Source organism: Paroedura picta, chromosome 9, assembly GCF_049243985.1.
Source record: "Paroedura picta isolate Pp20150507F chromosome 9, Ppicta_v3.0, whole genome shotgun sequence".
Taxonomy (NCBI): Eukaryota; Metazoa; Chordata; class Lepidosauria; order Squamata; family Gekkonidae; genus Paroedura; species Paroedura picta.
Genome location: NC_135377.1, coordinates 4,793,271 through 4,820,602, shown reverse-complemented (window position 1 = coordinate 4,820,602; position 27,332 = coordinate 4,793,271). Strand labels below are relative to the sequence as shown.

At 47.5% G+C, this 27,332-nt stretch overlaps 1 protein-coding gene across 16 annotated transcripts in view; it reads right to left on the bottom strand.

Annotated features, from left to right (window-relative positions):
* PTK2 (protein tyrosine kinase 2) overlaps positions 1 to 27,332 on the bottom strand; it is a 248,292-nt gene that overhangs the window by 6,332 nt on the left and 214,628 nt on the right. For 15 of the 16 annotated variants that reach the window (XM_077351407.1, XM_077351399.1, XM_077351401.1 and 12 more), the window contains 7 exons: positions 24,521 to 24,632; positions 21,964 to 22,050; positions 18,926 to 19,063; positions 17,209 to 17,340; positions 7,187 to 7,249; positions 3,802 to 3,841; positions 3,111 to 3,217 (listed from right to left, as the gene is read on the bottom strand). In XM_077351407.1, the coding sequence (XP_077207522.1) occupies positions 3,111 to 3,217; positions 3,802 to 3,841; positions 7,187 to 7,249; positions 17,209 to 17,340; positions 18,926 to 19,063; positions 21,964 to 22,050; positions 24,521 to 24,632 (679 nt within the window). Of the gene's footprint in view, positions 1 to 3,110; positions 3,218 to 3,801; positions 3,842 to 7,186; positions 7,250 to 17,208; positions 17,341 to 18,925; positions 19,064 to 21,963; positions 22,051 to 24,520; positions 24,633 to 25,585; positions 27,129 to 27,332 lie in introns of those variants that run through there. The other variant, XM_077351409.1, reaches the window with a different exon arrangement.

The following is a 27,332-nucleotide window of genomic DNA, read 5'->3' as shown; positions in this document are numbered from 1 at the left end:
AGGCCGACTCAGCCTTCCATCCTTCCGAGGTCGGTAAAATGACTACCCAGCTTGCTTGCTGGGGGGGTAAACGGTAATGACTGGGGAAGGCACTGGCAAACCACCCCGGATTGAGTCTGCCATGAAAACGCTGGAGGGCGTCACCCCAAGGGTCAGACATGACTCGGTGCTTGCACAGGGGGTACCTTTACCTTTACCTTTGAAAAAATAATTTGGAGGGTTCCCCATGGGAAAGACTTCGGCACTGATATAACAAAATAATCTCTCTGTGGAGCAGTCAGTTGGGCCCGCTGGCTTCTAATCCCAAGAGACAGTCGTGCCCCATTTGGAGAGAGAAGGTTCCTGCTGCGTCCATTTGAATTCCAGTGATGGGAATAAACTGGGCCTTCACTCTGGACTGCCCTCCCCCACCTCTTTCCCCCAAGTCCTAAAATAGATTCCACTTCACCAAGAATCTCCATTGTGATCACAAAAGGGGAACAGGACTCTTGAGAAAGGCCAGGCTGGCCAAGTTTTCCTGAGAAACTAAATTTGGAAAACATGTCCTGGCTGCCCTTGAATTAGAAGAGGATTTCTTGCTGGAACTGGCTGCTGGTTAATTTAGGGACTGGCCACATGCCTCTGGGTACCTCACAAGTGGGACACGGTGGCAACGGTCACCTAGAATCATAGAGTTGGAAGGGACCTCCTGGGTCATCTAGTCCAACCCCCTGCACTATGCAGGACACTCACATCCCAATCGCTTATCTACTGTAACCTGCCACCCACTTGAACCTCACAGAATCAGCCTGTCAGATGGCTATCTAGCCTCTGCCTAAAATTTTCCAAAGATGGAGAACCCACCACCTCCTGAGGAAGCCTGTTCCACTGAGAAACCGCTCTGACTGTCAGGAAATTCTGCCGGATGTTAAGATGGAATTTCTTTTGCATTAATTTCATCCCATTCGTTCTGGTCTGTCCCTCCGGGGCAAGAGAGAACAATTCTGCTCCATCCTTTACATGGCAGGACCTCTTTGGTCCTGGCATCCAGGTATCTCAATGGGTACCAGACACAGAATGTGGGCACAGAGTTCTGGATAACTCCCCCTGTAGACCTATCCTCCATGCATTCCTTTTTTAAAAGTCAGCTACTTTTTACACCATAGCTTTGTCTAACTCAATGCATGTTTCCCTGTGTTCTACCCTCCCCCCATATATTTTTTAAAAAATGGTTGGAACATGAATAAACTGTCTCTGGAGTAGCTTCACAGACAAGGGACTTGTTGCTGTTTCGCAAGAAGAAAGGAAGAGGCATGACTCAATTAACATACATAAATGATGCACCCTTAACACAACCCAACAAGGCAATCAAGCATTCCACACTGATTTGCTGTGCAGGTTTTTAGAACAAGGACATGGTGGGGGTGGCTGTCGTTGTTCATGGCTACAAGACAGTGCTCTTTTCTGCGGGAGATTTGTCCAAGCCAGATTCTGAGCATCTTTCATAACTGTTGTTCAGTTTGTGGTAAGGAGCCACGTTTAAGTCAACCTGGGAACTGAGAGGAACTGTATTTCCACGGAAGGGGATATGCAACGTCAGCATCTGGGTCAAGGTAGGATAAAAACTGCCATCCACAATCAAAGAGCGAGAGGCAATGCCAGGAGGGGCTAAGTAGCCCAATAAAAATGGTTTCTCATGCAGATGTTAGAAGAGCCCTGCTGGATTAAACCAGGTGTAAACCTAGTCCAACCTCCTTTCTCACACAGTGACCAACCAGTTCCTCTAGACAGACAACAACAGGGTGCAGAATCCTAGGTCTTCCCCTGACAAGAACATCAGAAGAGCCCTGCTGAATCAGACCAATTGTCCATCTAGTCCAGCTTCCTGACTCACACAGTGGCCAACCAGGTTCTCCTCTGGATGGTCAACAACAGGACAGAAAGTCAAAGGCCTTTCCCCAATAAGAACATCAGAACGCCCTGCTGGATCAGACCTGTCCTCTATGAAAAAAGTGTCAAAATTCTCCTGCTCTATGGGGAAAGGAAGAATATTGGGAAACGGCCACAGATAAGTCATCCATTTACCATTCATCTGCCACTGAAAGTGACCCCTGTGGAAAACAGGTTCAGTTTTTACATCCCATCAACAAATCCACAATTTTGGCCCAAGTTTTCAGGCAATTTCCAAGAAACCCAAACCATCTCCCAAAGGTACCAGTCAAGAGTCTGGAAGATTGAAAACTGAATTATTGGAGAATAAACAAATCCCACTTGGGAGACCTTCTGGAGATTGGCTAAATCATTGTAGCTACAACCCACTGATAGGGAGGGGCTTAGTTGCTCATAATTATGTCACACATTGCAGTGGGCAGGACTTCAGAAGGAGGTGGAAAGGCTTCTTGGAGAATGAAGCAATACATTAAAGGTATGGAAGGTGCTCTCCAGTCCTCTGGCAAAGACACAAGTTGCAGCACCCCTGTGGTATGCAGACTTAAAGATTCCAATATCGTCTTAATAGTGTTCAAGGTTTGAGTAACTGGTTTCTCAACTGAGCAAGCTATCTAACTGGCTCCAAACTCCTAATTACCCAACAGCACAACACACAAATGACACTTTGGCTTCTCTACAGACAACCAAATATTTGGTGTCACAAATGTCTGCTCTGCTGCACAGCATTATGGTCCATAAACGTACTGGGTCTGAATGTATCCCCTTGCATGATATGATTAAAAAGCAGCTGGTATCATTAAAAAGCATCATCGTGTTCCAACAGAATACTGACATGAGCTCTTATTCCATGTCAACAATGTGTAGGCCTTGACCTCATCTTAAAGACAGCATTACTTGACCCTTAGCTTGCAGTTGGATTCTGTGGCCATCTCTACAGAGAATCTGAATCCTGGAGGAGAGGAAATAGAGATGACTGGCTATGACACAAGGTGATCGTTTCCTTCCTTTGGGTATCAAAGAGTTCCAGAAATATTTCTGTCCTAAACGAATCTACCCCAATTGGCCAAGTTGGGTTTCAGTAGGCCTTGGTCCCATTTCTGCATGACAATCACGTTAACCACTTAACAGCTTACTGGTTGAGTGGCAACCCACTGGCATTTCAGACGGCAGTAAGAATATACCTTGACACCCTCATTGTAGCTGTCCACCGGGCTGTTGAGGCTGGCAAGGCTCCCCAAATGACTGGGAGCTCCTGGGCGAGGCGGTTTCTTTGGTGGGGCAGAGTGATCTAGGAAAGTAGCACAAAAAAACCAAACAACATTTGTATGTAACAATAAAAAGGGGGGGACTCTACCATTACTGTCAAAAAGGACAGCAAAAGTGACCCTGGATACCTTCTCAAAGTGTTCTCCTGGTTGTGGACAAGCAAGAACCCATGAAATTGCCCTTGCCCTGTACTCAATCAGACCCTTGGTCAATATTATATTGTCAATATTGTCTACTCCAAAGACTGGCAGGTGGTCTCCATGATGTCAGGCCCTCTGCCACCACTCACCATCTCGCTCTTCTAACTGGAGATGACAGGGTTCAAACCTGGGAGTTTCTGCATGCAAAAACGATGCTCTACCACTGAGCCACAGCCTCTCCCAAGAGCATGAAGATGCTCCTGGAGAGTTCGAGCAAGGCAAGAACAGAGGCACTGTCAGCCTCTCCATTCCCTTGCTATTGAGCTGGAGACCCCTTGAACACATGGGGCTCCTCCTGAGATTCTGGTGGGAAAACGTGGCTTACCACTTCAGTTTATAACATACTGTTTTTCCAAAAACGGAGAAAAAGGGGAGAAAGAGTTCAAGCTATCTCTTTATGACTTACCTGGTTTGCCCACAGGCTGATAAATATGCTGGTTAGATGCCTGGAAAAGAATAAATGTAGTCCATCACAGTGTTTATGTTCAAACCCTCCCCCCCACACACACCTCCATCGTACATCCCCTCACCCCACTCTAACCCTGAGAAGTTGATCCAACCACAATAAATGCCCCATATATTTTTCTCTCTCCCATCTGTCTCAAATTTCAGGAGAAAAACAAACTCCGAGCGTAAATCACGCTCCTGAGGAATAAAAAGACCCCTTCATCCCATACTGTTTTGCTCCGCATCTGCGGGATATATCTAAGCCAAGTTACTGTTAACCATTACTCAATCAGATTGGTATGTTTATAGCAAACTATTTCTTCAGTCCAAAAAATACCTTTATTAAAATAAATCATGGGTACTGATCGGGCAGAAGTCGAGTTTGAAAAACCTGTGCCTCAAGTCTTTCCTTGTCATTCCAAAAGAACAGAAGAGATTTGATCGTCCTCCCCCACCCCCTTCCATCGCAATTATGGCTCTGTTTCATAGTCAAAAGGCAAAAGGGAAGAATTAATAATTGGGGAAGGCTTGAAATCTAGGGGTTATTTATCCAACTCTCCTGTCAGTTCAGGAGAAAATAAATAAATTCAGACAGAAGTCTGAACAGTCACTGCACAACAAAATGTGACGTTTGAGTCTGCTGTTTTCATTTCCGAGTTCTTGGAAAATGTTCATTTAGAAAAAGCTTTCATGAAAAAGCACACCTGCAGTTTTCTTCTGCGTACTCAAAGTGCTGACCCAGGCGGGGCGTAAGGGAATCTGAACGGGGCAGGTTTGTCATCCAAAATGCAACCTGGAACAGAGACGGCTGATAGGCAGGGATCTTAACCCTCTGCAACAGCGCCAGCTGGGTCCCTCTGACTTTAAAGCGAAGCATATCCAATAAATTATAACTACAAATATCCAGAGTATTTCAAGGTCACCTCGCCAAACAGCGCCAAGCCACAGAGCGCCTGCACAAACTCATCTGCTCCCACCAATAAATCCACAATAAATCTCTCCACTGATTCATTCAACATGTTCTTGCTAGCTGCTGCTACCTTCCTGGCTCATTCGCACACACAGAAATGCAGGCCTCAAAAACAAACTGAACTGAACTCCCAGCCTTGGAAGGTGGATATATGATCAAGGAAGAAAGACTTTCCATCAAGATTTCCTTTTCCTTAATCCAAGATGAAAGGTACGACTCTCAGGTTCAAATTAGGATGGACACTGAAAATGACAACCGAGGAAGCGGAACCAGCCCCCTCTTGACTGAAGTCTGCAGTCCAACCTCCCTCCCTCCAAACACCAGGAGGGGCCCTGGGGCAGAAGGAGGCATCAAAAGCAACCAAGCGTGGGGAGAAGGATGAGGTCTGATTCACCAATGAACCTCCTTTGATGAAAAACTTAGATCCAACCCACTTTATATGTGAATGGGGAAGGCATGTGAGCGACAGATGTTTGGCCTTTATTTTGGGGGAACCGCAAAGCTCTGATACACATGTGCACTTCTAAGAGTGGCCAGGGGCCTTTCGTTCCAGCAAGTGGTTGGAGACTGAACACGAGAGCTGTAAAGAAAGAGGGCTATCAGCTCTGCATCTGTAGAGGGAACGAGGGGAAGCCCACAATGCCCCGTGTCGGCTGGTACGATCAGCGATGGCAAACAGACTGAGCCAGAGTTTGGACCAAAGTGACTCTCCAGTTGCATGCCATCACCGCAAGAAACAACCTTTTCCCTGCTTGCTTGCCCCACTGGATTTGGTCATGCCAATTCTAGTTCTAGAAGCTAGACCAACTCTGTCTGGACTCTTCTAAAGTTCTTCTCCAAATAAAGAAACACCAGCTTGGCCAGGCCACCTGCTCTCGTTGACCCTGAAACCAATGTGAAGACCAAAGCTTAGATCTCCATTTCTTAAACAGGCATGTGGTTCCCTCACCTTCTCCTTTGGTAAAGACTTGCCCAATTCAGGCTTTTGGTGTGAAAAGGGCTGTCAAGCCACAGCCAACTTATGGTAACCAAACAGAGGTAGTTTATCACTGCTTTCCTCCTGGACTAGTTGATCAAGAAAATCTCCAGCAATTACTGAGCTAAATAAGTCATGGACGCTATCTTCTTTCCCTAAATCTGAAATCATCACTCTTAATGATGATACATCTGAAGAACATTTTACCTATGTCCTATTTGCCATCTCTTTTTCGCAGTTAGGAGATTAGTCACCTCCTGAATATGTGCATTTTTTTAACTCGCCCCCAAGGTTCCTTTTCTTTCTCAGCAGGGATGAGCAGAAACAGGTCTTTCACCCTCCTCAGGTTCTCTGCAGACTCTCTAAACCAGGGGTAGTCAAACTGCGGCCCTCCAGATGTCCATGGACTACAATTCCCAGGAGCCCCCTGCCAGCATTCGCTGGCAGGGGGCTCCTGGGAATTGTAGTCCATGGACATCTGGAGGGCCGCAGTTTGACTACCCCTGCTCTAAACCAACAAAATAAGCATTTTCAATCTCCTTCCCATCATTTTCCACCCACTCTCCCAGCTGGAACATTTTAATCCCGTTTCGGGAGGTGTCAAGACCACCAAGGAAATCCAGGGCTGCTTTGCAGTGTAAGGAAATGGCTAACCACCTCTGAATGTATTTTCTGTTGAAAACCCCTTGATAGCTCCTCTTAAAGTTGGATGCAACTTGACTGCACATTCTACCTGCAGGTTTCCCTGGGGAGGGGAATGCCACCCTTGTAAGTTTAGAAAAGATCTTTTATTTGCTGAGACTATTAGTGGGGTGTGAGCTGCAGGCGGTTTCTGGGGGGGGGGAAGGAATGGGGCTTTGTTTTATCGTGAAAAGAAGTTTTAATTTAGGATTGAAAGGTGCCTCGGGGAAAGAGGGGGTATAAACACATTTTGATAAATAAAGAGTGCTGCTTAAAAGCCACATTACTTTGCAAAACGCTTTCCCCAGTGACTTCCACATCTGCTGGAGGTATTTGAAAAATCTACTTCCTGTTGACAGAGATCGATGCTAAGCTAACTGAAGCAACGAGGGAAAACAAGGACCCAGAAACCTGGAGGAATACCGTGCAGCTACTTTAAAAACAATTAGAACTTTGTTCAGGAGGGTGGGGAGAGGCATCTGCTCCAGCATAGCTTGAACAGAGGCAGCCCCCAAAGTGCTGCCTGAACAAGATCTCCCTGTCGCTCCCATTCCGCAGAAGCCGAGCCTTCTGAACGCTCTCGCAACTGACATTAGACTCACGCAAATCAAAACCTCCCTGGCCATGATCACCAAAACGCCAACAGCCGTTTCCGCCGAGAAAATCACACCAATGATCCCCCGTTTGGGTGGATGAAAAGGCAGCCTGCCTGCTTACCGGACTCTGGAGACTCCCGTCTTCCCGATCGATGCTGCCTCTGGAGAGCCGGACGTCAGGCTTCTGAAGGAAGGAGAAGAAACCGTGGTTTTGTATTTGAGGGTCTGTCGAGCCTTGGCAAGTCAAATTGCACAGAGGAGCAAAAAAGTCTAACTAAAGGCAAAGAAAACAGCGCTGGGGGAAAAAAACTGAGGAATACAGATGTTATTAACATTCCTTCTTCTCTTGGGTGCACCCCTCCCCGCCCGCTGCCTGCCGCTCTTTCAGAAGTACGGAGGCTCAACTTTCTAGCAATTCTCTAAAGCATTTCCCCCCCCTTTTTTAAACTTCTTAGCTATCCCCTTTTCTGCTTGAACATAAAAAAGGCTTTGAGATAAATGTTGATAGTACCATTTCCCCAACACAACATTGGAAAACCTGCATTTTAATTCTCTCAGGAAGAGCGGCGGCGGCAGCAGCAGCAGCCGCCCCGCAGCCGTTCCCCCCTCTGCTGCACTTTTCTTCCGAGCAGCGAAAATCTCAACCACAGGATGAGAAACGCTGCACATTAATTCCTGTTTCCTGCTTGAGGAAGGCTTAGATGTACTTGGCTCCATCTGCAAGCTTCCCAAATGGGGCCAATTACTGAAGCTCTTTAGAAGCGCAGAGATGCAGGAAAGTTCAGAAGGGCGGCCCGGATCCAAGACTCCTCCGCGAGCAGCGGGAGAAATCAACAGAAATCACTGCTTGTTAGGGTTTGGGGTTGTTGTTTTTTTTGCAAAGTCAGAGAGATAAAATAAGAGAGCCTACCAGGCTTGAAAAATAATGCAGGCTATGTGTACAAGCATTTTTAAGGGGGAGGGGGGGGAGCATGTACTCTGGGATGAATGATGATAGCCCAAGGAAAGCACTCTGGAGGGCCGCTGGTTTCATGACGATGGATTTCCCGCCTGCTGAGCTCCCCCAGTGAATTAAATGGGGTCTGCATAAACCTTCGTTTTCCTGGGCTTCCACTTTGCATTTAGAAAACTTTTGGAATCGGCTTTAAGTCAGGGGAGCAGAAATTGCTTCCATGATTTCCTGCGTGCTTTTTCACCACACTTGATATCCGCGCAATCCTACAGCAGTGCTGTACGAAGCCTCCTAAAATTCTGGAAGTAGAATCATAGAATCATAGGATCAAAGAGTTGGAAGGGGCCATACAGGCCATCTAGTCCAACCCCCTGCTCAACGCAGGATCAGCCCTAAGCATCCTAAAGCAAACTTAAACCCAAAGGTACAGGAGAAGACCTAAGAGATTTATGTTAACTTGAAGCTGGCTCACCTACAAAGGGGAAGTGGCTTGACTCAACTGGAAGCTCAACAGGGCTCTGTAACTAACTGGATGCTGTCGGGTTCAGTGTATTTTATTTATGCTTTAATTTATACCCCGCCTCTCACGACAATGTTGCCTCGCGGCGGCTCACAATATAAGATACAATCACAAAATCCCCATATAACCCCTTAAAACATTAAAATCCCTAAAATGCCATTTGGTATTGTATAAAGGTAAAGCTAAAGGTATCCCCTGTGCAAGCACCGGGTCATGTCTGACCCTTGGGGTGACGCCCTCTAGCGTTTTCATGGCAGACTCAATACGGGGTGGTTTGCCAGTGCCTTCCCCAGTCATTACCGTTTACCCCCCAGCAAGCTGGGTACTCATTTCACCGACCTCGGAAGGATGGAAGGCTGAGTCGACCTTGAGCCAGCTGCTGGGATCGAACTCCCAGCCTCATGGGCAGAGCTTTAGACAGCATGTTGGCTGCCTTACCACCCTGCGCCACACAATACAAAAATACAAAATCAATCATGTGCGTGGTATCCCAATGGCGGTGTAACTCTACTGGACCAGAAACCCAACTCAGCCAGCCTGGCCAATGGCATGGCCTCATGGGAGACACACCAATATGGACTCGCCAGTTTAACGTAGGGCAACATAGGGCGGAGCCCACTGATCTTAATCCCAGTCTCAACCATACGCCTGGCGGAAGCGCTCCGTCTTACAGGGCCAGCGGAACATGGATAGTTCCGTCAGGGCTCTTAGTTCTTCCGGGTATTGTCTGGGAAATGTGTTCTACTGATTATGAGATACAGAACAGAATTATTTTATTTAGTTTCCAGCCATTCCTAGAGCTACCCTATGTCCCTCCTTCATTTCCCCAAGAAGGAACATTGAGACACGAAGGAGACAGCTGGCCTCTCTTTCCCCACCCCTGAGCCTCCCATTGAGCCTGGCAGCCTCACTCTTTTGGGCACACCAAAGCTCTCCAAGGCGAGCACATTGGCATCCCAGCTCTACGCAGCACCCTGACAACAGCCGCAAGCCCCGGGACACAACCCCAAATCAATGGCCCTAGCAGAAGACAACCACCCACTGCTCACACCATGGGGCAACAGATGGTAACCCTTAAGATAGATGCCACAACACTGAAACGGGCACCATCGTCTTCATTTAGCCCAATTCTTTGGGGAATGGAAAAAATCTTTCTGCCGCCATCCTTTCCCCACTCGACTGCATTCCATGTAGCTGTTTATTAAGTCAGTGGGAAAAAATGCACATTCTCAACAAAGGAAAAACGATGGTATTTTGGCCTTAAAAAAAGAAATCTTAAAATAAAACCCTAATTTTAGCACAAAGTTTCATCAATGTCACTGCCGCATTCTTCGTCAATGCAGAACAAGGACTGCTGACTATATATGTGGAGGGTTTTTTTTTTTTTTGGGGGGGGGAGAGAACTCTCCAAATGTAACAGGGGTGGGAGAAACAAGTCCCAAAGAGATATGAAAACTATGTCAGCTATGCCATCCTTCGAACACTGAGCAGCCAGGGAAGGGTTTTTGTACTCCCGGCTCAGCTATGGTCATGCTGCTGCCTTGAAGAGGACTGAGCAGGGAGCAAGGCTGCAGTTCTAATGTCGGGCGGGGGGGGGGGAGGAAATTAGGTAGTTACACTACATTGTTTATGGCATCTATCACACTACTTTCCCCATGGTTTTCTAATTTTGTAATCCAACTATAGTGTGTTGTTAGTTCTATGTATTAGAGTTTCCAATCCAGTGTAGCAGTTAGAAGTCGCAGCCTCTGACCAGGTTTGCTTCCCCCACTCCTTCACATGAAGCCACCTTGGGCCAGTCACAGTTCTCTCAGAGCTCTCTAAGCCTCACCTATCTTACGGGGAAGAGGCAATTGTAAGCTGCATTGAGAGTCCTTTGGGTAGTAAAAAAACGGGGTACAAAACCCCAGCTCTTCTTCTTCTTAATCTGGTTTTATTGTATTGGTTGAGGTAGATATTATACAGTTACAAGCAAAGCCTGTAAGAGACCTGCAGGGAAATTCCCCCCCCCTTCATTCCTTCTGGGCTCCCCGCTCCTGCTAACACACCTCTTTCCTGCCCCCTCCCCTGCCATTGGTTTTCCTGCTTAATGAGCTCCTGGGAGAGCTGTGGGCCCTGTGGGAGCTTCCGATGTTCCGCAGGGTCTGCAAAACGGAGCTCTTCCGCCAGGTCTATGGTTGAGGCCGGGGTAGTAAGGAAGATCAGATTGCCCACCCACCCACTGTGTTAGGCAGCGGTTAGGCTATTTGCTATCTTTGCTATTTGCTATCTCAGGAAAAAGTTTTTCACAGTCAGAGTAGTTCAGCAGTGGAATAGGCTGCCTAAGGAGGTGGGGAGCTGCCCCTCACTGGCAGTCTTCAAGCAAAGGTTGGATACACACTTTTCTTGGATGCTTTAGGATGCTTCGGGCTGATCCTGCGTTGAGCAGGGGGTTGGACTAGATGGCCTGTATGGCCCCTTCCAACTCTATGATTCTATGATTCTTTCCACCCCCTTATTTTAGGCTGGATGGGAGATCGAGTAATTACCACCATATTTGTTCCGTTTTTTTCTTGTATATTTTTTGTCGTCCTGTTGGTTTTTAATGGGGTTTTATTGGGGGGTTTAGTGGACGTTTTGTAACCCGCCACAAGCCGGTCTCAGGAGTGGCAGGAGATAAACTGAAATAACAACAGCAACAACAACAACAACAATGTGAAAAGTGGATGCTCTAGTGACTAAAGTCGATGCTTTTTACATTTGAAAAGGGGATAGGGGCAAGTAGCAGTAGCTTTGAGGAATCTTTTTTGTTTGTTACAGAAAAGCAAAATGGATGTGTATTTATTATGTATTTATCATATGGGTGTTGACCCTGCTTAACTTCCAAGATCTGACAAGCTGTGTGTCTCCCCCCCCCACACACACACACACGCACACACACACTGGCAGACCTAAAAGAGGCAGCCGATGGGGCAAGCAGGACATCTTTCTCGTTTTTGAGGGGTGGGAGGAGAGGAGAGCTGCTGCATCTTTAACTATGAATGTCCTCTCTCAATATCTCCTCCATTCAATAGTGAGATGAAAAAAAAGAGACTCCCCTGGGCCAGGAGAACTGCATAGGGGTAGGATGGGGTGGGGGAGAGTCCATTCTTCAGGAGTCCCTCTTCAATTGGGCACTTTGCTCTGTGTATGTGTGGGTGTTTGGCTATTTTCTCATAGCCCAAGTGCTCTTAAGGGGTGGGTTGGGGGGACAGAGGGAAATCCCTGCCTCTTCCTCCTACCTGCTGGCGCTTACCCACCATCTCTCCCAGATTCAGACTACAGCAGGGGGTGCCTCCTTCACCCTGCCAGCCCCACTTACACCTACATACTCCTGATTGGCAGGGGGAGTTGAGGAAGCAGCAGACAGCAGCAGGATCCCCACTGTGTCCCTTCTGGCTCCTCCACCCTCCCCAGTGGATAGCATAGCTGGGTAAGAGAAGACAGGGTAGCACTGCTGTTGCCGAGTCGCACATCTGGCTTCTTTTCTGGCTGCAAGAGGCTTCTGCTGCCGCCCAACTTCACTTGTGTGGCTCTAGGCAGGGCTTCTGGAAGCTGCACCAGTGGGGCAACGGCAGGCGAGTATTCCTAGCGCCCAGCAGCTCTGAGTCTGGGGAGGGGCCAGTCTCAGTCTGCCTCAGCAGCAAACCAGCGAACGCACGTGGACAGTCAGCTGAACAAAACATACACTCAACTTGTTCATGGGAAACCACAGCAGAGAAGAATCAGTAGGTTGAGGGACTTGGGAATGTTCAGCCTGGAGAAAAGGAGGTTGAGAGGGGACATGATAGCCCTCTTTAAGTATTTGACAGGTTGTCACGTGGAGGAGGGCAGGATGCTGTTCCCATTAGCTGCAGAGGAGAGGACACGCAGTAATGGGTTTAAACTACAAGTACAATGATAGAGGCTAGATATCAGGAAAAAAATTTCCCAGTCAGAGTAGTTCAGCAGTGGAATAGGCTGCCTAAGGAGGTGGTGAGCTCCCCCCTCACTGGCAGTCTTCAAGCAAAGGTTGGATGCACACTTTTCTTGGATGCTTTAGGATGCTTTGGGCTGATCCTGCATTGAACAGGGGTTGGACTAGATCAGGGGTAGTCAAACTGCGGCCCTCCAGATGTCCATGGACTACAATTCCCAGGAGCCCCCTGCCAGCATTCGCTGGCAGGGGGCTCCTGGGAATTGTAGTCCATGGATATCTGGAGGGCCGCAGTTTGACTACCCCTGGACTAGTTGGCCTGTATGGCCCCTTCGAACTCTATGATTCTATGATTCTAAGAATCCAATCTGAGAACAGAATCGGAGAGTTGGAGCCAATCATGGAGGAGCTGACCATTTTGATGCAGCCGTACAAAGCCTCTCTTGTCTAATCTACGAATTTGATTATAATATTGCTTGAACGCTGGGTCAGACTCTCGGAGAACAAGTCTGGATATTGTCTCTGGAGGGCCTCCTTCCATCACTCCCTAAAACGGGTGTCATTGCTGCTGCCTGATGTAACTCTGCGGGATTCAGACCGCCCCCCCCACCCTGAGCCACATCTGTGGTTTAATGGAGTGAGGCTTCGGGAATAGGTCAACTGAGGCCAATGTTCCCTCCCCTTCTCATTGAGGGCCAGGAAAGAGACATATTCCTTGGCTCTGTTTCCTGTTGAAGAGGTTCGGGTTATGGGTAAGGACCAGTGAAGTATCAGCTACTTCAGTGGTGACGAGATGAAGCCTTCCCACCAACATTTTGGCTGCACAGCAATGCCTTTAGCCATTCTTTGAAACTGCCCGGCATAGGGCAGGAGATCTACCCCTTTTGGCTAACGAATTATACATTGTGAGGAAGACTTTCCTCAAAGGAGCTTTCTCCTCCCGCTTCATCCCCAAAACCACCTGTGAGGAAGGTCTCCACGTGAGCTTTGTGGCTGAGTACGGATTTGAACTTAGAGGTCTTTAGTCTAAAACTCCCAATGACTACGTTAAACTGACTCTCAAAAGGACATGCCCAGAAAGTTAAAACTTAAGTGACTGCATGTGTGTCTCTTCCATTAAATCCTCAAAAGATATAACTTATTTTTCTGCAAATCTATGAAAACATTCTGCAAAACAAACGCTCGCACCAACTTTTTAATAAGCTGGGCAAGTAAGCTGCTACATTATTTGCACGTTTACACGTCCCCCCCCCTTTTGCTGTCATGTGGCAGCTAACTTATGGTGACCCATGAAGGCTTTTCAAGGCAAGGGATGTTCATGCGTTGCCATTGCCTGTCTCTTTGCAGCAACCCTAGACTTGCTTCGTGGTCTCCCACCCAAGTCCTAACCCAGCTGACTCCACTGAGCTTCTGAGATATGATGAGATTGGTCCAGGTCAGGTTTGTCACCAACTGGAATGTCCCATGACGAGGGCTAGCCATACTGCCTGGCATAAAGCCCTCTTATGAATCAGAAAAACAAAATGTTTACACTTTCCTCCATCAAACGTATCAGTGTTTCTTCTTTGAAGTGCTAAGCACTATAAAACATCTAAACACCATAATGTAGTATGATTTTTCTTGGGGAGGCTTGGTCAAAGCAGGAGTGACAAACTACAATGACCCAGCAGTGAGGTTCAAGACACATCACCAGAGTACAGAAGAAAGAGGCTCTCATAGACCGATTATGCACGGCGGTGACTGTGCCGGGCCGCTGCTGATTCTCCGATGCACACGGTCCACCCCCTGGAGTTGTGCTGGCCGACATGGCAAGGCAGGGAACGCGGAAGAATCCACCTTCCCTTGCCATGGGCCATCCGAGGCCCTGATGTAAGCCAGGGCCGGGAGGGGTCCAGGATGGTGGCGACATCATACATATGTGGGGATTAGCCCTGCTGCCCTGTTGCCACCAGCCCGGCCATTCTGCCCCATGCATAATCGGTCAAGTTGGTAACCACATCACTCTTTTAACCCCACCACAGATACACCTCTGGCACAAATGCCAACCTCTCTTTTGCCATTCCCTTCCGGGCTTGAAGAGTGCAAGGATGAGAAGCGATTCAAATGTGGAGATGTACAATTCTGGTGAGTGATTTGATCAAGTATTTGGGGGCCGTCTTGCTAGCCATTGCTATGTTTGATTATGTACCTGGCACCCATCTACGATGCAGTGGTCCTTCCCTTTAAACCCTCTTTATCGCCCTCTTTTTTTCATTATATCTGAAAGGATAAACATTGCCCTCTTTATTTTGTCATTATATCTGAAAGGATAAACAGCCGTCTCCTGTTTACCTAAGACCACGGACAAGGAGACCCATCCCTCCACACTACAGACGAACAAAGAAAAGGAGCTGTGAACACACAATGCCAGGCATGCAGGCGGGTTAACTCTCCCAGTGTATGCTCTGTTAAACTGTTCTTTGCTCTCCGGTGATTATCCCCATTTCTATGCAGGCAGGATTAACTTTAGCTGTGGGATTCCCAGGAGTCTTTTGTTATTTTCTTTATTAAAAAGTAGGATTTCAGATTACACTCTCTGGTACCTCCTATATGACTACACCCTTTATGTATTTGCCAGCTGCAGACGCTTAAATGGCTTCTTTTACACGGAAGGGTACACCCACCCTCCTGCTTCAGCCTTGGAAAAACCTGTCATCATATGGTGCTCTAATTCCATTTCAGATTCAAATCTTCTGGTTTATCAAAACACTGCAACAGCTACCTTCTTTTGCAGTGCATTTCTCAGAAGAGGACAAAAATGCAGAGTCAAAGAAAAGCCAGGCCAAAAATTCCCAGCGTTTTTCCACAAGAGAGAGGCTGCGGCCCATTCCAACATAACTTGCTGTATACCTGCAACCACAATCCCCAGCACTTATTTACTTTAGACGTTGATCCCAGCTCTCCAAAACTTGCTTACAACTTCACAGGATTTGGGGAGGGGGGGGGGGAGAGTCCTCAATCCCTCCCTCTTGCACCAGTGGAAAAACCCACAAGATCCAACCCAAGTTTGTATAATAATTATAAACCCAGCCCAGACCAAGCCCACGTAAAGCCTCCTCAAGGAGAGGTTTAGACAACGTTACAGCCAGAAAAGCTTTGTAGCTCAATGAGCATTAATCGTATAACACTTCGGGGACTGCCTCTCCACATACATCCCGGTCAGTGAATATGAACTTGCTGATGGTCCCTAACCCCACAGAAGTGTGCTTGGCCTCGACCAGGGCCAGGGCCTTTTCTGCCCTGGCCCCAGCCTGGTGGAATGAGTTGCCAGTTGAAGTGCATGGCTGCATTAGCAGTCTACTGTTGGCAATAAGAGACATTCTACGCTTCATCTCAATTTCCTTATGGAGAGAGCACCCACATTACCCCAAAATTACAGCTCCATCACCACCTCCTTGAATTCAAGTCATTTCACCCCTCATTTGGACTCAATTGCAGAGTCCATGCCTTGAGAGCTACAGGAAGTGTTTAAAAAAAAACATGACTAGTAAGACTGTGCTTGATCAGTGGGGTACTATTAATGTAGATGACTGACAAAATTGACCCAGCAGCCCCTCCTGGGCTATCATTTACATCCATGCGACAGGTCTGGCACCAACAGGGGCACATATATTGCACATCCCTTTTTGCACTCAAACTGGGATCACAGGAGTCAGCATTTCAAAAACCAAGGGAAACACTTGGACATTATGAACATTTGGGGGAGAGAGGGAATACTTCTGGGTTTCATTATTAAGGGTAGCTGTTTCGGAGATTTGATACATACAACAGCCACTTTTGAATGTTTATGGCTGGGATCAAGAGGCAGCTGTGGACACCAAAGCCTTTGAACCCCCACCCCAAACAGCAGCCCTATATGCCACGAAAGGAGCTGCCTTTGAAATTCAGAGAAGTTTCAAAAGGGCCATCATGATGCAGCGCAAGGAGGAGGTGCATCCTGGGAGACAGGTATTATTTTTTTATTGCCATCAAGTTGGCTTATCCTGCTGTTATTCTTCGAAAGAGCATCGAATTTAGTGGACATAAAACTGGAGAACTATGGGAAGTACACAAAGGTAGCTGTGTTTGATCAGTCATGAGGAATTTATGTAGATGAGATTGTGTCACGGCCTCTCTGCAGTGACACAAACAATCCTAGAGGATAAGCTTCTGATGGGATGTTTGAAGAAGTGAAGCCAAGGATAGGCACTGTGGGAATACTAAGCAGCACCAGAGATCACCTGGCTCTCACAGATCCCACCCTATGTGAGCACCACAACTAACTAATTTGCAAATTACCAGCAGAAGGGAGCATGTGGACTTTCCCAGTATGCTGATGGACACCTGATTCGGGCCCAAATAGGTAACAAAATGTCTCTGATGAGGAAAGAGCTGCCTTAAGAGCTGCCTAAAGAGCCAGTTTGGGGTAGTGGTTAGGAGTGCGGACTTCTAATCTGGCATGCCAGGTTCGATTCTGCGCTACCCCATGTGCAGCCAGCTGGGTGACCTTGGGCTCGCCACGGCACTGATAAAACTGTTCTGACCGAGCAGGAATCTCAGGGCTCTCTCAGCCTCACCCACCTCACAGGGTGTCTGTTGTGGGGAGAGGAAAGGGAAGGTGACTGTAAGCCGCTTCGAGCCTCCTTCGGGTACAGAAAAGTGGCATATAAGAACCAACTCTTCTTCTTCTTAACCAGTGACAGAGGTCAGCTGCCTTACCAAGAATCTTTCTTCCTTTTCCAACCAGCGCTGATCTTCCTCCATTTCTTGCTGTTGCCGTATCAGCCTCTCCTCCATTAAGTGTGTCGGTAGAACTTGCCCAATTCCTCGCAGGTCCAAACTGCTGGAATCCTATAAAGGAGAGGGAGATATCAGTTATTTTACTCTGTAATCCACACAGGACCTTTCGATTAGGACTGGGTGGAAATACAAACAACCCTGCTGGATCAGACCAGTGAGAGTCCATCTGTTCCAGCATCCAGTCTCATGCAATGGCTATGAAACAACAGAGGGAACAAAAGGACCCAACCTGTGTACACAAGCTACGAACTTGAAAGGCTGAGCAGCAGCAGAATATGTAATTAAATATTAAAATGCAAATATTTATTTCGATGCATGTGCACATATAAAACTTAAAAACAGCAACATGCATCAAGTACTATTGCACAAACCCAAAATATTTTGGCACATGGATAAAGGACAATGCATTTCAACCCCCTTTCAGGTCTTCTTCAATGGTCTAATATTTAAATGCACTCATGTGATGTAATAATGGGGACTATGGTAAGCAAGATGAATGGAGAGGCTCCCACATTAATGAAAAGTATCCAAATATATCTCTTGGCGCCCCCCAATTAGAATATTGATTCTTCAAAGTGCCACCCTTATAGCACCCTCTCTGAACCTGAGTATATTCTCGTGTGTCTAAAGGCCATTCCATGAATACACTCTGTATTATTGCTTTAGGATGCTTTAGTCCGATCCTGCATTGAGCAGGGGGCTGGACTAGATGACCAGCATGACCCCTTCCAACTCTATGGTTCTATGATTCTATGATTCTATGATTATTTAGCATTATTAACAGAAAAGGGAGTCCAGTTTCACAAGACAGGTAACAGTGTACACACAACAAATAGAAATCCAGTTAACAAAGAAATTTAGAGGAATCCGGGTGAGGAAAATGCTACAACAGTGTGTTTGAAATTCCACCCAAATATATATTATCCCCTAACTTGATATTCCCAACTCTGGTTTCTCTTCAGGTTGGGAGTATCAATAAATATATAAATATATTTGGGTGAAATTTCAAACATACTGTTGTAGCATTATCCTCACCCAAATTCCTCTGAGAATTATTCCTGGGAAGAAATAGATTTGGAAAATGTGGCAAAGGAATACAAAATCCATATACGCTTTACAAGGAATTCCCCTGAGCAGAGTGATCCTAGAAAGATTTTTGCAGGCACCCCATTGGTAGACACTTCCTGACAAACCTGGATGAACCTCTGGTGACAACTTAATTTTTCTGACATGCATTCCACCACCACCACCCCCCGCACCCAAACAGGATCGTAATCCTAAAACAGGGGTAGTCAAACTGCGACCCTCCAGATGTCCGTGGACTACAATTCCCAGGAGCCCCTGCCAGCAAATGCTGGCAGGGGCTCCTGGGAATTGTAGTCCACGGACATCTGGAGGGCTGCAGTTTGACTACCCCTGTCCGAAAACAAAGTATGAGATAGATACAATTCTCAGAGATAGGGGCACGTAAACCATTTTGCAAGAGGCAAAAAGCCTCACTAGTCAACATGGTGGATGGAAATATTTATTATTATTATTAATAATAATAACAATCCCTGTTAAAAGCACAGCAGGAGAAAAGATTTGCACGCATTAGCTAGAAAACAAGAGAAGTTGTTCTGCCAAGCAGATGTACCTCGATGTTGGGTTGCCACATGGAGATTTCCTGAGGCCGATGGCTCCACGATTCCGTTTGATCCAAGAGAGAAGTCTGACCTGGGTAAGTGCTACCTGCCATCGCCGGAATCCCATGGGAACTGGGATAGCCTGAGACCTACCGAGATTTTCAAAAACAAAACAAAACAGTCATGAGAAATGCTTAAGGAGCATTGAGGAGTAAGGCTCTTTGTCATCAACCAGAAGGTACAAATTCTTTTGGGAGAAGAAAATCACATCATGAATACTTTTGATATTCTCCGTTGCTGCTTTAAAAGGAGGCCTAAGACAGGCATGTCAAACATACAGCTGGGGGCCAGAACCAATTCATCCAGGGCTCTTATCTGGCCCGGGGGATATCACACCACCTGTTGAGGTCCCTCCCTTCCTCAAATACAGGCCCTCTCCAGGGTCTTTACCCAAATTTCCAGGGATTGTCCAACCCAAAGCTGACAACCAAGTGGGGAAAGGAGGGCTGGTCTGGCCTCGAGCTCTGCCAAGGAGGCGTAAGGGGCAAGGTCAGTGGTAAAATATCTCTGGTACCTGGCATGAAATTTCATGGCACACCTAGTCTGGCTTGACATTGATGTCAGATCTGGCCCTCGTAACAAATGAGTTCCATACCTGTGGCCTAAGATTTACTTACAATGATCAGAGATACCCTCAAAAAGACAACAATGAATGCCCAGAATGAATCTCCCGGAGCACACAAAGTGACATACAAAGCACAAGGTCCTCCCCAACAATACCCTGTGCACTGGCTGCCTCAGGGCAGCATCAGCATACATGGAGGTGGGGCAGCTGTCAGGGCTCATGTCTTCTGGCAGGGGGGGGCACTGCCATCCACCTGTCTGCCCACCCACTTGCCTGAGCACACTCTGCCATCCATGCTCCCAGACACATGCCCTGCCCAGGGAATTCAGTAGGGAATGGGCACCTGAGTGGTGCAGGTGTTTGTGACTGCTGCAGGTAAGCGGGTTGGGGAAGGATGCTCAGGCATGGAGATTAGCGGGTGAGAAGAGAATGGGGGGCACTCTGGCTGTTCTCTGTTCAGGGCCTCCCCTAATCCAGACCTGCCCTGGCTCGCGTCACCCTACCCCATGACCAGCTGATACATCCCAAGTGACAGAAGATAATTAGCAACGCAAGCAGCAGCAGGATGGAAGGAGGCTTCCGGATTTATGAATGGTGGCAGGATTAAAATGAGAGTTGCCTCAAAATGCACAGGGATGCCTCCTGGCTGATGCCTACAAATTTTGCACGGATCTGCACTGCCTTGCGATAATTCAGTCCCAAGTCCCGGGTGGTGCTGAGATCAAAGTCAAGCACAAGGATGTTGGTTTCTCTCAGGAAACGTGAAAAGGCTTCAAAGAGCTCCCAGGGGAATGGTGCCTGATAAAAACAGTTCATTCAGCTTTGACACATCTGTGTGGCATTTGCAGATGACTCTTTCATCAAAGGGGCACACTTGCATAGACCCCACGCTGATGAAAAGTGTTCCTGCTACTGCCTTGAGGATAGCTGTACACCCTGCCCCAGCTATTCTTCTGGCTGGCCTCCCATGCAGTTTGGTCTTACCAAGATTTCCTGCTGAATACCTTCATGAAGGTGCAGCTACGACTTACCCTATACAAAATATTCCATCATAGAAGGCCAGTCTGCTGTTAAGGTTAGAGCAGGAGACCCCCAAATGCTGTCAAATGCCAGCCGACACCTTTCCTGGAATCTGCCAAGTGTTCTTGGAAACTGGGTGGGTCCTTGTGAGGCTTTGACCCAGCGAGCCTTCTGGTTGGCTGAGCATATTCCATTTTGTGGATCCACCTACCATACTATGCTTGAATTCCAAAAACACCTGCAGGCTCAAAAAGATCGGGGACTCTTGGCTGAGAGTGCCACAATACAATCTGGAGGACCTTGATTTGCTGGGTGACCTTGGGCCAGCCATACATTCCCTGCCTAATGCAGGGGTGGCCAAACTGTGGCTCGCCAGATGTCCATGGACTACAATTCCCATGAGCCCCTGCCAGCATGGGTTCATGGAAACTGTAGTCAACAGACATGTAGAGAGCCATGCCTGGCCTAATGGGGGCTGTTGTGAGGGTAAATGGAGGAGAGGAGAATTCTATAAGCTGTTTTCGGTCCCCAGCAAGGAGAAAGGGTTAGCATATATGTGAAGAAAGTAAATAAACAAAATCCCCACATACAAGATGAGAGACATTACTTCATAACCCTGACTCTCAACTGGAACAGATTTTGATTGTGTCTATCTGCTCCCTCCATCTACGCTGCTGCTGAGCACCACCATTTCTTCCTCTACAACGGAGGTAATCAACCTGTGGTCCTCCAAATGTCCATGGACTACAATTCCCATGAGCCCAGCGTTTGGAGTGTCTGGGACATGTCCGGGTGTCCAGACACTGTTTCCAGCTGCACAGGCCACCCAGATTGGGCCAGCGCATGGAGTGCCCTCCCCAGCAGCTGGCCCTGAGACTCCCTCGCAGCCAAACACTCTCTGGCTGCGGAGGAGAGTGGTTCTGTGGCACCCTGCCCAGCATGATGCTCCAGCCGGCCAGCAGCTCGTGCAGCAGCCTAGTCGGCTGCCGGGAACATTACCGACGCCACAGACAGGTAGGGCGATAGCATGGCTGTCCTGGGCTCCCGCTGCTAGCGCCCGTTGAATCCCTGGGTGCAGCGGGCTTTCAGCCTAGTATTATATAAAATATTCAAAGTATCTGGAATGGCAAAATTTTGCCTTTGTAACAAATCTGGTAAGCCCTTTGGTCAGAAATCAGGTCATACTCTCATGCCATGGCTAGCTAGCCTAATCAATTTTTAGCAGTAATAACTGCACTGCAAAAAATAGGGATGTTCAAAATTCTCCCCAAAGTGCCTCAAGAGTGCCCGTGGCTTACAGGCAGGGTGGTGGCCAGCTCTGAACTATGAGACCCTTAAAGCTTTTCTGCAGGAAGTGAGAAAATATAAGAGCTGCAGAGATATTTAACAAGTAAGCATTTTTACCTGGTAATGATTTGGCTGTACCATGTGCTGTGGACTAGGATAAAAACCCTCACTGGATCTTGGGCTGGGATAACCAGGTCGACTGGGCTGCAAACAAAGGCATACCGTTTTGTTAGTTCCAACAGCTTCACAATCGAGGCATTTTGGACTTATTACCTGACCCAGCCAGAGCACAGCACTGTAGACTGTTGGGGTTTGCAATTAGGAAGACAGCAATGTTTTAATCCCGACCGAGCTCTAGACTTCTGCATTTGTTCTTTACACTGCCGGTGCTGATTCTAGGCTCCTCTTAGCATGCACCTGAGGCTGTCGGAACGTGTAGCTGGTGAATCAAATCATCAATCCACTGAGGACAGCACCATCTACTCAGACTGGCAGTGGCTCTCCAAGGTCTCAGGTGGAGTGGAGATTTTTCATAGCACCTCCTCCCTGACCCTTAACTGGAAACACCAGCCACTGAACCTGAAAGCCTTCTGCATGCAAAGTGGAGGCTCTTCCACTGAGCCACAGCCCCCTTTCTCTTGCAAGTCATGCTACAAAAACACATCTGAATGGAGATCCACATTGCAGTGATTTCTTCTTGCCCAACCAGAAAGGACTTCCTTCCCCAAGTGATACCACTGTTGAGAGGCGTGCGCTCCCACCCACTCACCCACACACCAGAAATAGTCAATCTTGGAAAGGGTCTGACCAGCGAAGTCCCTGCTTGCCTAACTTACAGCATGTGATCACAGAGAACGGAATGCACACAACGGAAGTATAATAAGCAAAGAAGTTAATGGTATAATAAAAATGGGGGGGAGGGGGATGCAGCAAGAGCTATATGACCTTGCCTGCAGTGAGGCAAGCTACGGCATGGGCAGCCTCCAAAGAGAGTCTGTCCAGCCACAGGGACTTGAAGGTACAGAACAATTCCTTCCATGATTTCCCTTAACAGGCCATCCAGTCAGTTCCGAGTCAGCCAGCTCTTTTGGGCAAGGGCCTTTTCTGCCAGCATACAGGAGCTGCATCTGATCCTGCTCAGCTTTTCCCAGACACAGCTGCAGTGCTACTATTCCTGCTTCCAGGTCTGCCTCTCGGTCCACCCCAGTGTTCCCAGCCAGCTCCCCACCCCACCCTACCCCAATCTCCTCCCCCCCCCCCCCGGCTTTTATCTTGCTCTGCCCGTTTACTCAGAGTGAAACTTTCTGATCATCTGGGATGAGCTCCTAAAATCCCACCGACTCCTGTTCAATTCCCAAAATGCAGGGCATGTTTTAGAAAGGGCTGAAAGAACCCCTCATTGGGGTGTGGGGGCAAAACATGGCATGAAGTAGCAGCAGGTGATGACACAGAGACTTGGCTTGGCCAGAGGCAAGCTGAAATCAAAGCAGACGGGTGCAAGAGGTCTGATAAGCAAGCACTTGTGCCAGCAGAAAGCAGGACGACATGAACTGGTTTCCAAATGGCTTGCTGCTAAGTCTTAAACGTAACTTTTTATGGCTGCTGGGGACTCTCACCAGCCAGTTATTTATGAGGAGGCACGCAAGACAAAGACCGTTTATGCACTGGAGGTTTCATGCCGGGCTGCAGGCTGGAGTTTTAGTAGTGGCAGGTTGCCCCACCTGTTCCTGCACCCACACAGGGGAGCATTTGGCCTGGTGCACCTCATCAGCCCCTGATCTGTGCTCCTGCACAGGAGCTGGGGCAGTGAACTTCCCAGTGCATAAACGGTCAAAGAGAAGAAAAACGTTCAGGCCCCCGGGCAAAGCAATATAATGTCAAACTGAGCTTCTCCACCTTGAGAGGAGGGAATCCCAAGGGAAGAAGAAATATGGCTACTCGCAAACTGCAGCAGCAACCAGATGAGTGCCCATCGCAGATGCCTGAAAACTCTACAGAGGGACTGTCAAAAACCTCATTGAGCCACACAGCTCTTTGCATTAAGGCCGACGTGCATTATTTCACTTAGCAGACGCTGGCAGGATCTACGATTTACATGCCTGCCTCTTCTTTTCACCCAAGCAACCCACGTCAGATTAGGCTCCGTTGTGCTCCACATTTTTAACTTCCCAATTCTGACTCTCAAACACGCAAAAGCTAAGATCAGCCGTCGAAAAGCCTTAACGATATAGCCAGAAGCAATTAAAATTGGGAAGGGGAAAGTACAAAAACAGAACAGGGCTTCTTTTTTTTTTTTTACTTCTACCATCCTTTTTATCAGGGTTTTCAAAAGTACTTCTCCACTCCAAATGAAATAAACACTTGGAGGAAATGGAAGACAGAAACTTACAGCTGTTATTGTTTTAACGCCCTGTTCTTTAAGGGCACGACGGCCTGTAAATTGGCTACCCCAGGGGTAGACAAACTGCGACCCTCCAGATGTCCATGGACTACCATTCCCACGAGCCCCTGCCAGCCTTCGCTGGCAGGGGCTCCTGGGAATTGTAGTCCATGGACATCTGGAGGGCCGCAGTTTGACTACCCCTGGGCTACCCTGTGCTGCAGAGCCTTAAAAAACAAGGCAGTCGGACGGTTCAAAGACACAGGCTAGGTTGAGAAAGTCCATCGAAAGTACCTTGGGAGGAGCCTCATCCGATCCTCCCGAATCCCAGGACACGGTGACTTGCCGCCTTGATTCCATCCTCATTCGCTCTTCCTGCTGCAGCTTCTCTTCCTCCAGGATTGTACTAAGGGGGGAAAGAAATGTGGTGCTCAAGATAAATGGCATTCCGGCTTGGAGCGCAATATGCGCTGCCTTCAAGTCTCCTCCGAGCGCCTTCCCCAGGCCGATGGATCCAGACTGCAGACGACCCAGGAATTTGCTAGACAAATACGTCTTCTTTTTAAAGACAGCGAGGGAGACAGCTAGGGATGCATGAAACTAAGAATGGGTAGGGAGAGTAAGGGTGGGGTGGGGGTGGATGTGGGGGGTGGGGGGGGAGAGAATGCCTTTGCAAATATTAGCAGCTGGGTTTTGAAACGCAAGCCTCTGAAAACATATGGCACCGAGAGAGATATTTAGACAATCTCAGGGATCCTGCAGAAAGAACTTCAAGAAAACAAAACCAAAGAAAACAAGGAATTCACGTTCCTTTTGATCTAATGGCACCAGTATAATTATTTTGAGGCAATTAATCAAGCGCATACTTGCAAGGGAACGTTCATGCGGAACATGGTAAGTAAGTCTGCCACATTTCTGAAGTTAGAAACAAGCTGCGGCGTCTCGGGTAGAAGACAGTCAGAGAGAGAGACAGAGAGAGACAGAGAGAGATTGAGATTTTGACCTTCAGTGCTACCGGCAAATTTAAAATAATCAGAAAGGTTTAAACCTGGAACCGACATTCTCTTATTTCTTAACGCTTAGCCTGTAGGCAGCATCCAACCCAAGAAAACCGGGATACTCTCTTGGCTTCGAGTGAAGCAGGGAGAATCGATCCTCCTCCAGGAAGACAATAAGAGAATTAACCCTCATCACTCAACTCCTTACCACCACTTCTCTGTTACTTGAAGGGATCCTCCGAAGCCTCGGCTGTCTCCTCTGAAACTCCCTCCCCCTTCCTGCTATCTAAACCATGAAACTTGGATATTCGCCATCTCAAAAATAGTTGGCATCAGCTTCCTACGTTCACCGAGCACTTACAGAATCCCATGTTCGGAGGATTTTTCAGAGTCCTAAACTGACGGGATAGTTTCCGCGCTGGCCTCAATCAGAGATTTCTAAAGGCTGATCAACGTTCGCAGCCTCTTTGCTTAGTTCCCACAGTCAACCGGCTGGGAGAAGTCGTGAGCGGCATGACATCAGTTGCCCTAGTCCATTACTCATTTCCAAAAAAACAAATTCCTCCTTGATTGGATATCAGGTTCTAATTGCTTTGCTTTCCCAAATGGGAAAATCCATTTTGCAGCTTCCACGGGGTGGAGAGGGCAGAAACTCAGATAGGGATACATTTAACTCTGCCGTTGGAATTACACGGGCTTGGCGCTTCCTGCTTGGCAACCTCGGTACGAGCTGCTCTGTCCCATATTCCGGGAGCAAACCATCAGGCACAACATGGCTGGAAACGCTTTTTCCCTGCCTCGGTGGAAGTGGTCGAAGGAGGGCTTCCCTTCTCACCATACACTCCTTTCTTTCCTCACACTATTGCCTCTGGTTCCGCAGATTCTTTGGGCGAATTCAAAGACCCAGGAAGCCCATTTGATAACAGCTGTGTGCAACTGACTCTCAGTTGACCCCAAGACTAATATGATGATGATGATGATGTCATCCGTTCAGTCGTGTCTGACCCTCAGCAATTCTATAGGACAGTCTTCGCCATGCGCTCCTGTCTCTGACTGCTTCTTTCAGTTGGTCCATGGTCATCCCTGTATCGGCTTTGATCGTGTTGAGCCAGCGACCTTTGGCGACCATATTTCCTTTGGCCACTGACCATGCTGAGCGTTCATGATTCTTCTAGTGAGTTTGATTGCAGGATGTGTCCAAAGGAAGTGAGCTTCAGCCGTAATATCTTCCCTTCTGATGACTTAGTTGGTTTGCTCCTCCCTAAAACTATCTTGTTGATAACTGTGGCTGTCCGTGGGATTCGCAGCATTCGTCTCCAACACCCTAATTCGAAAGCATCTGTTCTCCTCCTGTCTTCCTCCTTCAGGGTCCAGCTTTCGCATCCAGAGGTTGTTATGGGGAAGACAACGGCGTTGACTAGCCGGCACTTTGTATTAAGGCTGATATCCTCACTCTTCCATATTCAGTTCATGCCTAACATTGCGTTCCGGCCCAGTGTTATTCGCCATTTCATTTCACGGCCGCATTCACCACTTTGAGTGATCATAGAGCCACGAAAGATGAAATCATCAATACATTCAATATACTTAATATTCAAAGAACATTTAATGGGCATTATGATATGTGGTATTAAAATTGTTTTTTTTTAATTTTATTAGAACCCTACAAATGTGATGTGACCAGTTTGGGATTGAATTATATACCCAAGAAACTATAAGAAATTAAGTAGGTAATATTCACCATTTAAACAGAAGTAATCTTTAGTGACATTTTATAAGGATTTATGTATCATGTATAATTTATCTTTATAGGTTATTTCCAACAATTTATTTCCAACAAACATTATTAGAGACGGAATGTACCTGGGAATCCCTTTTGAAATTGCTTTGAACATTTTGATATTTTAAACATTAAATCACTTTGCCATCACCAGCTTGAGACTTCTGTTCTTCTATTGCAGGGGTAGTCAAACTGCGGCCCTCCAGATGTCCATGGACTACAATTCCCAAGAGCCCCCTGCCAGCATTCGCTGGCAGGGGGCTCATGGGAATTGTAGTCCATGGACATCTGGAGGGCCGCAGTTTGACTACCCCTGTTCTATTGTATC